At 35.3% G+C, this 12,659-nt stretch overlaps 1 protein-coding gene across 4 annotated transcripts in view; it reads left to right on the top strand.

Annotated features, from left to right (window-relative positions):
* Window positions 1-12,659, top strand: part of EIF5B (eukaryotic translation initiation factor 5B) — a 74,037-nt gene that overhangs the window by 55,046 nt on the left and 6,332 nt on the right. For all 4 annotated transcript variants that reach the window (XM_070571982.1, XM_070571981.1, XM_070571980.1 and 1 more), the window contains exons 13-18: window positions 2,755-2,822; window positions 3,384-3,525; window positions 9,041-9,172; window positions 9,605-9,787; window positions 9,931-10,092; window positions 11,729-11,860. In XM_070571982.1, coding sequence (XP_070428083.1) covers window positions 2,755-2,822; window positions 3,384-3,525; window positions 9,041-9,172; window positions 9,605-9,787; window positions 9,931-10,092; window positions 11,729-11,860 — 819 coding nt within the window. The remainder of the gene's footprint in view (window positions 1-2,754; window positions 2,823-3,383; window positions 3,526-9,040; window positions 9,173-9,604; window positions 9,788-9,930; window positions 10,093-11,728; window positions 11,861-12,659) is intronic.

The following is a 12,659-nucleotide window of genomic DNA, read 5'->3' as shown; positions in this document are numbered from 1 at the left end:
AACAGAAAAATAGTGTAACAGACCCATATGCTCACCATTCATAGTTAACATATATGCTATTTTCCCCTATTTTGCTTCAGATTTTTTTTTGAGAAATAAAACATTAGGGACCAGCCTGGGGGCATAGTGGTGAAATTTGTGCACTCTTCTTTGGCAGCCCGGGGTTCATGGGTTTGGACCCTGGGTGTGGACCTACACACAGCTCATCAAGCCATGCTATGGTGGAATCCTACACAGAAAATAGAGGAAGATTGGCACAGATGTTAGCTCAGGGCCACTCTTTCTCACCAGAGTAAATATAAGTAAAAGAAAGCATAAAAAAAAAGAAAGAAAGAAAACATTAGGTGTGTAGGCGCTTTCATGTGCCATTTCCTTCCCTCTTGCTTCAAGAGGCAGACACTGTTCTGAAGTTAAAGTATGTCGTTCCCCTCCATCTTTTAACCCTTTTAACCATAGATGTCCATGTTTAAAACATTCTGTTCCCTTCTCCACTCTCTTTTCCTTCTGTCGAATTGATTATATTTTCTTTATCTCCCTTATTTTCTTTACTTTAGAGACATTCAGTTTATTTATGCTAAATACAACACAATAATAAAAAGATTAATGTGAAGCTTAATGGATTATTAGCATGCAGACACCCTTTGTGTCACCCATGTTAGGAGATAGAACTGTACCAGTTAACTCAGAAGCCCTGTATGCCCCTTTCCAATCAAAACCTTCTTCTACCAAGGAGTACCTTTTAAAATAATCTCTACCATTTAAAATGTTAGGGGTTGCAAAGTGTTGATATTCCAATCCCATCATCCATCTTTATTCTCCATAGGTTACTTCTATGGAGAAACTCGACCTGTATCTGTTTGGTTACTCAACAATAGTACGTTTGAGAAAGGCAGAATAAACGCCTCATCCTTTACTTTTACTTTACCTGCTTTTAAAATAAAGAGTGACCAATTTGGTTTGGCTTTGAATTATTATAAACTCATGGATCGAAATGTGTTTACTGTGTTTTAATCCATTTCAGTTATTATTGTGCTCAGTTAGTCCCATCTCTGCCCGGGGGTTGGTTCTTGAGTCTTTTGGATACAATTCTAGTAGTCTTATTATTCTGTTTGCATCCATGCTGTCTGATATAGCAGGATGTTCTAGGCTCATCTTACATGTAACTTGCTCCAGGCCTGGAACTGGGCCTTGTAGATAATTCTCCAGTTTCATTATCACAGAGCAGGTGAAAGTGGTAAATTTAGAACTGAGAAACAATAAATTGATAACTGATACACAGAGCGTGTATTATTATATACTGGTATCTCCCTTTATTCCTTATTATGTCCTAGCTCTGGATAGAAAGGATCTGTGAGCTTGTGTCTCCAGTGTTTGTTTGTTTGTTTGAGATTGTTTTATGAAGCTTGTTTTCTAGTAGATTCCTAAGGAAAGAATAAAGGGAATAATATTCCTTGAGTTTTTTTAATATTGAAGTGTTACTTTGTGGCCTTCATCTTGGAAAGTCACTTGGCTGCGTGTAAAATCCTTGGTTCACATTCTTTTTTCCCTGAGTAATCTTAAATGTTATTCCAGTTTCTTCTCACACACACAGTATTGCCTTTCAAGTTTGATCACAAGCTGGTTTTCATCCTCTTATAAGTAATGTAATCTTTTTGCATCTTGGTATTGGTTGTTCTGGGTTACTTTTCCAGTTATGTGCTGTTCCATATCAGTGTGTAAATCTTTATTTTTGGATACTTCTTGAATTGCAGTTTTTTGAATTAGTAATGTAAAATTTATTTTGGTTGTATTTTATCTGGTATTTCTCTGTGTGTTGGTCATTGGGGAATTCATAACAACTTATTTCACCAGTTGCCAGAACTTGAAATCTGACTTTATTTTAGAACATAGTTATAGAGTAAGATTTTTATTAGGCCTGTATTAAAGTTCTCAGGAAAACCTTTATATGACATTTGAATTTTGTTTGTATTCTACACACTGAAGTGGAAATAATTATGGCACTCAGTGAGTGTTTGTTTAAGACCACCAGAATGCAAATTTGAAATATTTTACATTTGAATTATTTTGACCTAGATCAGGAGATAAGATTTTGAAAAATCATTTGAAGATGGACAAAAAGTATAGATAAGCAAAATTTAAAAAGCTGTGTTAGACCTTCGTTGATCAGTGCTGCTCTTTAGGTTAAAAGAGAAAGTCCATATCCATCCTGTTGTGATGTTGTTTCCATTCGTTTATGTACTTTTATCAAGAAAATCGTGTTTATGATGTTATTTGAATAAAACAGGATATGACTTTATTCTTTAATATTTTACGTCAGTGTGGGTAAGTTTTCTTTAAAACACACTTTGGGATATTTTTCAGAGTTTAGAATTGCTTTAAAATTGGACCAGATAGATGTTCCAAATCCTGAGAACCTCTTGCATGTCAGCTTCTTATAGATAATCGCTCTCAGATGACTGCTCTGTCATTTGTTTCTTACTAATAGTCTGCTCAAATTTAGACTACACCATAGTTTTAAAACCTTAACAAAAGGAATATTTTCTCATTTCATTTTTTTTTCTGGAAAACTCCTTTTGATATTAATGAAAATATTAACTGTTATGCTTTGCTGGTTGCCTCACTGACTTTTGAAACAGTTTATTTAGAAAAGGAAGTGGTGATATTTTTAGGTTTTCATGGCAGAATAATTGTTTTGTAAAGAAGCTTTCATTGTTTTGGTTTTCTTAAGCTCTTCTCTTTTCCCACCTTTTCTAGTTTGATAGAGAGAATGTACGGATTCCAGGAATGCTGATTATTGATACTCCTGGGCATGAGTCTTTCAGGTAAGAGCAATTTTAGTCTTTTGTCACCAAACAACTGCTTGCAAACATTAAGTCTAAAAGTTCAACGAGAAGGTCTGACTAGTCATTAATCTTTGGGTAGTGGTTTGAGATCTGTGGTCCCTGTGACTACCAGTCCTCAGCGGTGTCTTACTGATTTAGTAGCATTTTATTTGGATACTTGTTTTTTTATAGAGAGAAGTCTTTTCTGTTTTGAAAGAGCAAATCCTAATACATACCTGGTCTATCTCCTGTGAAACCCATTATAGGTGGAATTTCATCCTGTTGCCTCTTGGCCATATTCCTTAGCGCAAAAAACTTGGTCAGTAAAATTGGCAGAAATATTGGAGTAACCTCTGGAACTAAGTCATTCCAACTGATGTCAGTTCACTGTCTGTCAGATAAGCATTTGGCAAGTTAAGGGCTAATGGCACTTGAATTTAATGCATGTACTTCATTTTGTTCTTTTTGTTTAGGTTTTACAAAGAAATTAAAATTTTAAGTTTAAGTAGAAGTATTGATTTTAAGCTTTCTATTTATGCATCTTCTCCCTCTTTTCAACAGTAATCTGAGAAACAGAGGAAGCTCTCTTTGTGATATTGCTATTTTAGTTGTTGATATTATGCATGGTTTGGAGCCCCAGACAATTGAATCTATCAACCTTCTGAAATCTAAAAAATGTCCCTTTATTGTTGCACTCAATAAGGTAAGCTCTCCTTCTGAAAAATTAAATTGTGAAAACATGCTTCTTAATTTTTTATGTTTAAAAAATATAGTATAACTTTCATGTAAGAAAATGTACTCATGCTAAGTTCATTGTTTTTTGACGAATTTATACACACATATAACCAGCACCATTCAGAATATAGACCATCTCTTTATTCCCAGAATATTCCCTTATGGTTGTTTTTTTAGTGTCCCCTTCTTCAACCCCAAACAAACACTGATCTTCTTTCTGTCACTATAGATTAGTTTTGCTTGTTCTATAATTTCATGTTAATGGAATTATATGGTGTGTGATCTTTTGAGACTGGCATTTTTTACAACTTACATTATTATAAATTTATCCGTGTTGCATATGTCATAGGTTATTCTGTCTTATTGCTGAGTAATCTCTCATTATCTGAGTAGTACCACATGTCCATTTTTCTATTGAAGGACATTTGGATTGATTCCAATTTTAGGTTATTAATGAAGCAGCTATGAACATTTCTATACAAGTCTTTATGTAGACATTTGTTTTCATTTAGTTTGAGTAAATATTTAGGAATAAAGTTGCTGGGTCATATGGTATGTATATGTTCAACTTTATGAGAAAATGACACATTTTCTCAGAGATTGTACCATTTTACATTTTAACCAGCAATGCGTGAGAGTCCCAGTTTCTGCACATCTGTTTAAAATCCTTTGCTCATTTTTTGTTAGATTGTTGTCTTACTGCTGAATTTTGAGTTCTTTATATATTGTCTGTATAAGTCAGTTCTGTGTATTGTAGATACATTCTTGTAGTCAAGGACTTGGTTTTTCATTTTTTTGATGTGATTTGAAGAGCAGAAAGTTCTAATTTTTACAATTTATGAGAAATATTTTATAATTTGTGTTTCTTGTGTTCTATATAAGTAATCTTTTCCCACCACAAGTTCATGAAAGTTTTCTCCAGTGTTTCTAGATATTTAACATTTAGATCTGTGATGTTTTCAGTTAATTTTTGTGCATGGTGTAACGTACGAGTCAAGGTTCACCTTTTTCCGTATCAGTTGAAAACTCTTTATTGAAAAGATTATATTTTACCTGTAGAGTTACTTTGGAATCTTTGTTGAAAATTAATTGACCATGTACGTATGTCTGTTCTTGGTGTGTATCTCCTCTTCCATTGACCTATATGTCCATCCTTATGCCACTACTACCCTGTCTTGATTATTGTAGTTTCCTAGTAATGTCTTGAAAGCAGGTAGTGGTAAAGTCTTCAACTTTTGCTTCTCAAAATTGTTTTGGTTATTTTAGGGTCTTTGAATTTCCATATAAAGTTCAGAATCAGCTTCTTAGCTTCTACAAAAAGCCTTCCAGGATTTTGATTGGGATTGTATTTAATCTGTAGATAAATTGTAGAATTGACATTTTCTAAAAAGTTGTCTTCTGATCAATGAACATGAAATCTCTCTACATTTACTTAGGTCTTCTTTACTTTCTCTTGGCAATATTTTATAGGTTCATTGTCCATGTGTTGGGCATATTTTTCTGTATTTATCTCTAGTATTTCATGGGTTTGATGCTCTTGTAAATAGCATTTTTAAAACGTGGGTTTCTAATTATTTGTCACTTTTATATAGAAATAACAGTTGATTTTTATATATTGACTTTTTATCTTCTGACCTTGTTAAATTCACTGATTAGGCCTAGTAGCTTCTTTTGTAGATCATCTGAGATTTTTTATATAAATGATTGTTATCTGCAAATAAAGGCTGTTATACTTTTTCCCTTATCTGTATGCTTTGTAAATTTTTTTTTTCCTTACTGCACTAACTACACCTTCTAAAACAATGTTGAATAGGAGTGATGACAGATATTCTTGCCTTCTTCCTGATCTTAGGGGTATAAAGTGCTCAGTCTTTCACCACTGAGTATGTCTTCTGTAGATTTTTTTGTAGATGCACTTTATTAAGTTGAGGAAGTTCCCTTCTATTCCTAGGTTGCTTAGAGTGTTTTTTGATTTTTTTGAAGTTTTGTTAGATGCTTATTCTGCATCTCTTGAGATCTTCACATGACTTTTCTCCTTTATTTTGTAACAACATGCATTGCTGTTGATATTTTGCGGGGGGCTTTGCTAACTTTTTGTTATTAAGACTTTATTTTTTTTAGAGCAGTTTAAGGTTCACACCGAAATTGAGGGGGAAGTACATAGCTTTCCCATATGTCCATGCCTCCACACATGCACAGCCTGCCCCGTTTTCAACGCTCCCTCCCAGGGTGGTACATTTGTTAACAATTGATGAACGTACACCAACATATCATTATCACCCAAAGCCCATAGTTTACATTAGGGGTCACCCTTGGAATTGTATATTCTATGGGTTTGGACAAATGTATGATGACACGTATCCATCATTATGGTATCATGCAGAGTAATTTCACTGCCCTAAAGATCCTCTGTGTTCTGCCTATTCATCCTTTCGCCTCCCACCCCCTGGCAACCACTGATCTTTTTAGTGTCTCCATAATTTTGGGTTTTCCAGAATGTTATATAGTTGGAATCCTACAATATGTAGCCTTTCCAGATTGTCTTCTTTCACTTAGTAATATGCATTAAAGTTTCTTCCATGTATTTTCATGTCTTGATAGCTCATTTTTTTTAATGCTGAATAATGTACCATTGTCTGGATGTACCACAGTTCGTTTATCCGTTCACCTACCAAAGGACATCTTGTTGGTTTCCAAATTTTGGCAGTTATGAATGAGGCTGCTGTAAACATCCATTTTGTGTGTGTGTGCAGGTTTTTGTGTGGGCATACATTTTCAGCTCCTCTGGGTAAATACCAAGGGAGCGTGGTGGCTGGATCATATGCTAAGAGTATGTTTTGTTTGTAAGAAACGCCCAGTCTTCCAAAGTGGTCATAGCATTTTGTATTCCCACCAACAATGAATGAGAGTTCCTGTTGCCTTCCCATCCTCACCATCAGTTAGTGTTATAAGTGTTTTGGATTTTGGCCATTCTAATAGGTGTGCAGTGATATCTTGGTGTTTTAATTTTGTATTTCCCTGGTGACATAAGATGTAGAACCTCTTTTCATGTTCTTATTTGTCATCTGCATATCTTTGGTGGTGTCAAGCTCTTTGGCCTATTTTTTAATTGGATTCTTTGTTTTCTTGTTGAGTTTTAAGAGTTCTTTGTACATTTTGGATACAATTCCTTTATCAGATGTATCTTTTGCAAATATTTTCTCCCAGTCTGTGGCTTGTCTCAGTCTCTCTTTCGCAGAGTAGAAGTTTTTAATTTTAACGAAGTCCAGCTTATCAATTCTTTCTTCCACAGATGGTGCCTTTGGTGTTGTATCTAAATGGTCATTATCATAGCTGAAGTCATCTAGGTTTTCTCCTATGTTATCGTCCAGTTTTAGAATTTTGTGTTTTACATATTGGTCTATGATCCATTCTGAGTTAATTTTTCTGAAGGGTGTAAGGTCTGTGCCTAGATTCAGTTGTTTACGTGTGCATGTGCAGTTCCATTTTTTAAATGTTAAACCAAGCTTGCATTATTGGAATAAACCCCATTTGGTCATGATGTATTAGATTTTTCATATGTTGCTGGATTTGATTTGCTAATTTTTTGTTAGAGATTTTTGTGTCTGTATTGGTGAGTGATTTTGGTTTGTAGTTTTCTTATTATGTCTTTTGTCTAGTTTTGATATCAGAGTAATGTTGGCCTCATAAGATTGAGAGTTGAGAAGTATTTTCTCCTTTATTTTCTGAGAGAGTTTGTATGGAAATGATATTTCTTCTTTAAGTGTTGGGTAGAATTCACCAGTAAAGCCACATCAACATGTAATTTCTTAAGTAGATGGAGGTTACTTAAGATTTTTGTTTTACCTTTGTCACTGTAGAAGTTTGTATTTTTCAGAGAACGAGCTTTTGGTTTTATTGATATTCTCTATTGTTTGTCTATTTTGTATTTTATTGATTTCCATTGTTAATTATATTGTTTCCTTCTTTCTATTTACTTTTGTTTTCATTTGCTCTTTTTTTCCAGTTTCTTAAGGTGGAAGCTTAGATTGTTCATTTCAGATGTTTTTTTCTTTTCTAATATAAGCATTGAAAAGTATGCCTAGCCCTGTTAAAAGCTCTTCTTAGGCATGTTGAGTTTTTATTACCATTTAGCTCAAACTATTTTCTGAATATTTTTACTTGATATAGAATTCTAGGTTTAAAAAATATTTTTTCTTTATCATCATTGCTTTCTGGCTTTTATCTCTGGTCATTCTTTGTTCCCCTGTAGGTAGGTAGTGTGTCTTTTTTTCTTTGGCTGCTTTTAAGACTGTTTTCTCTTAAGGATTTCATCAATAAGATTATCTAATAGTTTTATTTCTTGTGTTTGTGTTTGATTTCTTACTTGGGTTTGATTTTCTTAGATTTATAGATTTATAGTTTTCATCAATTTTTTAAAATTCTTGGTTGTTATTAGTTCAGATATTTTGCTGCTCTCTTTTCTCACTTCCTCTTTTTAAGTCTTTGATAGAATTCTAGGACTTTCTGGAACTTGAGTTACTTCTCGTAAGGGTGTCCCATAAGTGACCGAAGTGGTTTTTTTCCTCTTTCATCCTTGTTTCTCTGTATGCTTCAGTTGGGATGGTTTTTATTGCTATATCTTGAAGGTCACTAATCGTTTCTTTGCAATATGCAGTTTGCTGTTAAGTTCATCCAGTGAATTCTTCATTTCAGATTATGTATATTTTTTAGCTTTACAAGTTTTATGTTTTTCCTTTAAAGCCATTGCATATATTTATAAAAACTGTTTTAAGGACCTGACATGTTAATTTTATCATCTTTGTCATTTCTGGGTCTGTTTCTACTTTCTGATTTTTTTCCTTAGTAGCATTCAGGTTGTTCTAGTTTATATTACCACCCTAGACTGAACCAAAAGATTATACTTTCTTTTTGTTTTTACTATTAATAATTTCCTCTCTATACCAATTTATCACTCTTTTGAAAAGTGAGGAAATATAGATTATTTGATTAACTAAACAGATTAAATCCTAATTTGGGCAATAAAACAACTAAAATGGGTTATTCTGTGAGATAGGACATAATTATTTTTTTCTGTTTTCTCATATATAATTTTTTTGGTAATGGTACTTGCTGTAATTAGTCCTTGTTCCTGTCTGCTACTTAACAAAACCATTTTAGAATTCCAACAACATATGTCAATAGTCCTAGGATAGTTCTGGAATTTCATCTTTTGCAAACAAATGGCAGCCTCTCATAAACTGGTTGGAGGCCAATGGACAGCATTTACCTCAGCAGCTTCTAGTTTAAGAGGGGATGCAGGTAAGCAGGCTGTCAGAGGCTTTTGGTACAATAAAATATCTGAATAATTCACACTCTTCTGGATGTATGTAACATACATTAGGAATTTTCTGGAGCTTTAACCTTAATTAAACTCCTGAGTGTTCTGAATGTTTTAGAGATGTTTTGTATGAAAAAAACAAAAAACAAAAACCTTTTCCCAGATTGATAGGTTGTATGATTGGAAAAAGAGCCCTGACTCTGATGTGGCTGCTACTTTAAAGAAGCAGAAAAAGAATACAAAAGATGAATTTGAGGAGCGAGCAAAGGCTATTATTGTGGAATTTGCACAGCAGGTAAGAAAGCTTTCCCTTCTTCATGAAGAGCCTATATCATAGAATATTCGTTCTTTTATTACATTGTCTTTCTAATAAAGTCAGCATTTTCATTAATACTGCTTCTGTTCCCGTATTAATGGCAATTAGTGTTTTTCATTCTTTTCTCTTATCCCTTTTTGTTTTAAAATCAGAAAGCTGATATTTCAAAGATCTCTCTCTGTAGTCTGAATGTTTAAATTTTAGAAACGGAGTTGACCTGGAAAGAAACTACTTTTCTGTAATATAAATAATACCTACACAATATGCATATCTTTTCTTGAGTGTTTTCGAGGAGTTTCAGAATGATTAGCCATTTGTTCATCCAGCTCCTTCCTAGTTAGTTGTTCCTGTTCTGAATGCCTCCTTTCACAGCTTGGCCTTTTGGAATGATTTTGCTTTTTATGCCTCTAGGGTTTGAATGCAGCTTTGTTTTATGAGAATAAAGATCCCCGCACTTTTGTGTCCTTGGTACCTACCTCTGCACATACTGGTGATGGCATGGGAAGTCTGATCTACCTTCTCGTTGAGTTAACTCAGACCATGTTGAATAAGAGACTTGCGCACTGTGAAGAGCTGAGAGCCCAGGTGATGGAGGTAATGGTCAGCTTTACAGTTTATCGCCGTCCACTTTTTTTTTAACAGAGTTCTTGGGTGGGGATGTTTATTACTTTTAGATTTAATCAACAATATTGGATTGTAGCGTTATCTTTCATTCCTTTTGCAATAATGTCTTCTAGGTTAAGGCTCTTCCAGGAATGGGCACCACTATAGATGTAATACTGATCAATGGGCGTTTGAAAGAAGGAGATACAATTATTGTTCCTGGTGTAGAAGGGCCCATTGTAACTCAGATTCGAGGCCTCCTATTACCTCCTCCTATGAAGGAATTACGAGTGAAGGTAGGTGTTGACACGTGGGGACTGTACAGTGTTTAGAAGTTTGGCTGAGGTCACTTCCTCACTGTGAGAGCTGCTTGGCTTAATAAACAACACACACTCCTCATTTCATTTTAGATGTCTTCATACAGGAGGGACCATCAGTCAGTGGAGATGTGTGAACGTTCTTATATACCATCTAAGCTTCTCATAAAAATTAAAGTTCATTGTTTTGGGTCTACACTGCTAACTAGTTTTTCATTGACTTTTTTATTGTGAAATAAAACATTCATGCAGAAAAGTACACAAAACAGAGGAAAAGTTTAACAAATTTTTATGAAGAAAAAATTTAGGAAGCAGACCAGATCAAGAAGCAGAACATTGCGGGGCCAGCCCGGTGGCGCAGCAGTTAAGGTTGCACATTCCACTTCAGTGGCCCCGGGGTTCACTGGTTTGGGTCCCGGGTACAGACATGGCACCACTTGGCATGCCATGCTGTGGAGGGCGTCTCACATATAAAGTAGAGGAAGGTGGGCACAGATGTTAGCTCCGGGCTAATCTTTCTAAAAAAAAAAAAAAAAGCAGAACATTGCTGACAACCCAGAAGCCCTCTATGTGCCGCCTCCTGATCTTTGCTCCCTCCAGCTCCCTAAAAGTTCGCCATGCCTTCCATCGTTAGGATAGTGACTAATAGCCTTGCTGTTTTTCCTGTTTAATGGTTTTAATACGTGAGAGTGCACCCCTAAAAATATGTATGGACTTCATATAAATGGAGTTAGTTAATCTCAGTGTGTTCCTTTGTATCAGGCTTCTTTCAGTCAAAAAATAACTTTAAGATTTATCCATGTTGCTGCCTATAGCTATAGTTTGTTTTTGTTGTTGTCTAGTATTCCATTGCATGACTGTATCATGGTTTATTTATCTCTTCTCCTGTTGATGGAAAGAGTACCCTATCTCCAGTTGTTAAATTTTCTTATTACCAACAAAGCTGTTGCTACAAAAGTTCTTGTGTTATCTCCTGGTGCACTTGTGCAGATTTCTCCAGGGTCTCCACCTAGGACTGGATTGCTCAGTTATTGCTTATGCTTAGCTCCAGTTTTACTAGGTCAGGCCATGCTCTGGTCCACAGTGAATGTAACAAGTTATATGTAAACTGGAGGATAAAGTATACTCTATACTTCACATCTTCATTAGCTGTTTGCTGTTAGACTTTTAAATGTATCCCATTCTGGTGGGTATGTGACTCATTCTTGTTTCAGTTGGCACTTGCCTGATTGAAATATGGTTGCTCATTATTTTCTTTGTTGGATTAGCCAGATTTCCTCCTCTGTAAAATGCCCGTTGTGCTCAGGCATTGTCAATTTTTATTACGGATTTATAGGAGTTGTTTATATAATCAGGACACAAGTCTGTTAGTGTTTTGTGTGTATCGCAGCATCTTCTACTCTGTGATTTTTTAGTTTTTCTATGGTCTCTTGAAAAACAAATACTTAATTTTAATGTTGAATTTTTCAGTGTTTTGTGTTTATTGCTTTTTTTGTGTCTGGTTTAAGAAATATTTGCCTTCCCCAAGGTCACGAACATAATTGCCTCTTACATCATCTCATTATGCTAGGCACTTTTCAAATAAATGTGGTAACAAATGGTGTGATCTCTGTAGAACCAGTATGAAAAGCATAAAGAAGTAGAAGCAGCTCAGGGGGTGAAGATTCTGGGAAAAGACCTGGAGAAGACATTGGCTGGCTTACCCCTCCTGGTGGCTTATAAAGAAGATGAAATCCCAGTGCTTAAAGTAAGTTATTTTATTTTATTTTTCTTCCAAAGACATCAGAGTTCTGTCGTGTATCTATAGGGCACATGCTGGGAATGCTGAATGAGTACCTTTGTCTTTGTGAAGCCTCATCTGGTGGCCTTTTAGCAAATAGTTGATGCTTTTAAATTACTTCAGTCTGTACAACCATATAAATTGGTATAAATAATATTTGTATACGCTGGAATTCTAAAATAATACATTTTATTTAAATAAAAAGCTAATCAAAATCTAGACGTTGTTTATGTTTTATTTTAGATACTGCAATATGTAGACAGAACTAAAGAAAATCTTATTGGGGCCTAGGAGTCATTTTAAAGCCTGTCTGCCTGTTTGTAGGAGCAGAAGGCTCACAGGAGCCCAGCGTAGTTTCACAAAAGCAACTGTGAGCCATAGTTTATGTATTCACTTGCCAAGGAGAAGATACTGCTCACGGCACACGGCTCATCTAGTGTGTGGGGACTCCCATCATTCCTTAGGCAGCAGCAGGTCCCTGCCATCAGCAGTCAGCCAGTGTAGGGCCAGTGAGGACAGGGCAGGCTCCTTCTTCCCCAGTCCTGAGTACAGCATAGACTTCTGCGTTTTTAACGGCATCAACATAAGGTGGTCTTACCTATTTCTGGTCAAAATCTCTTCATCTCAGAGGACCAGTGACGGGGACGGGCTGCTGAGATTAGGGTGTTTCTAGTTAAGATAGTCAAGCAGAGCCTTTGGGCCACCGTAACATGTTATTTTATGTAGTACTTTTAACTCACAAGAGATTCTTCTTACTTCATTCCGC

The sequence above is a fragment of the Equus przewalskii genome, chromosome 14, assembly GCF_037783145.1.
Source record: "Equus przewalskii isolate Varuska chromosome 14, EquPr2, whole genome shotgun sequence".
NCBI lineage: Eukaryota > Metazoa > Chordata > Mammalia > Perissodactyla > Equidae > Equus > Equus przewalskii.
This window is presented reverse-complemented; position numbering and strand designations above follow the sequence as displayed.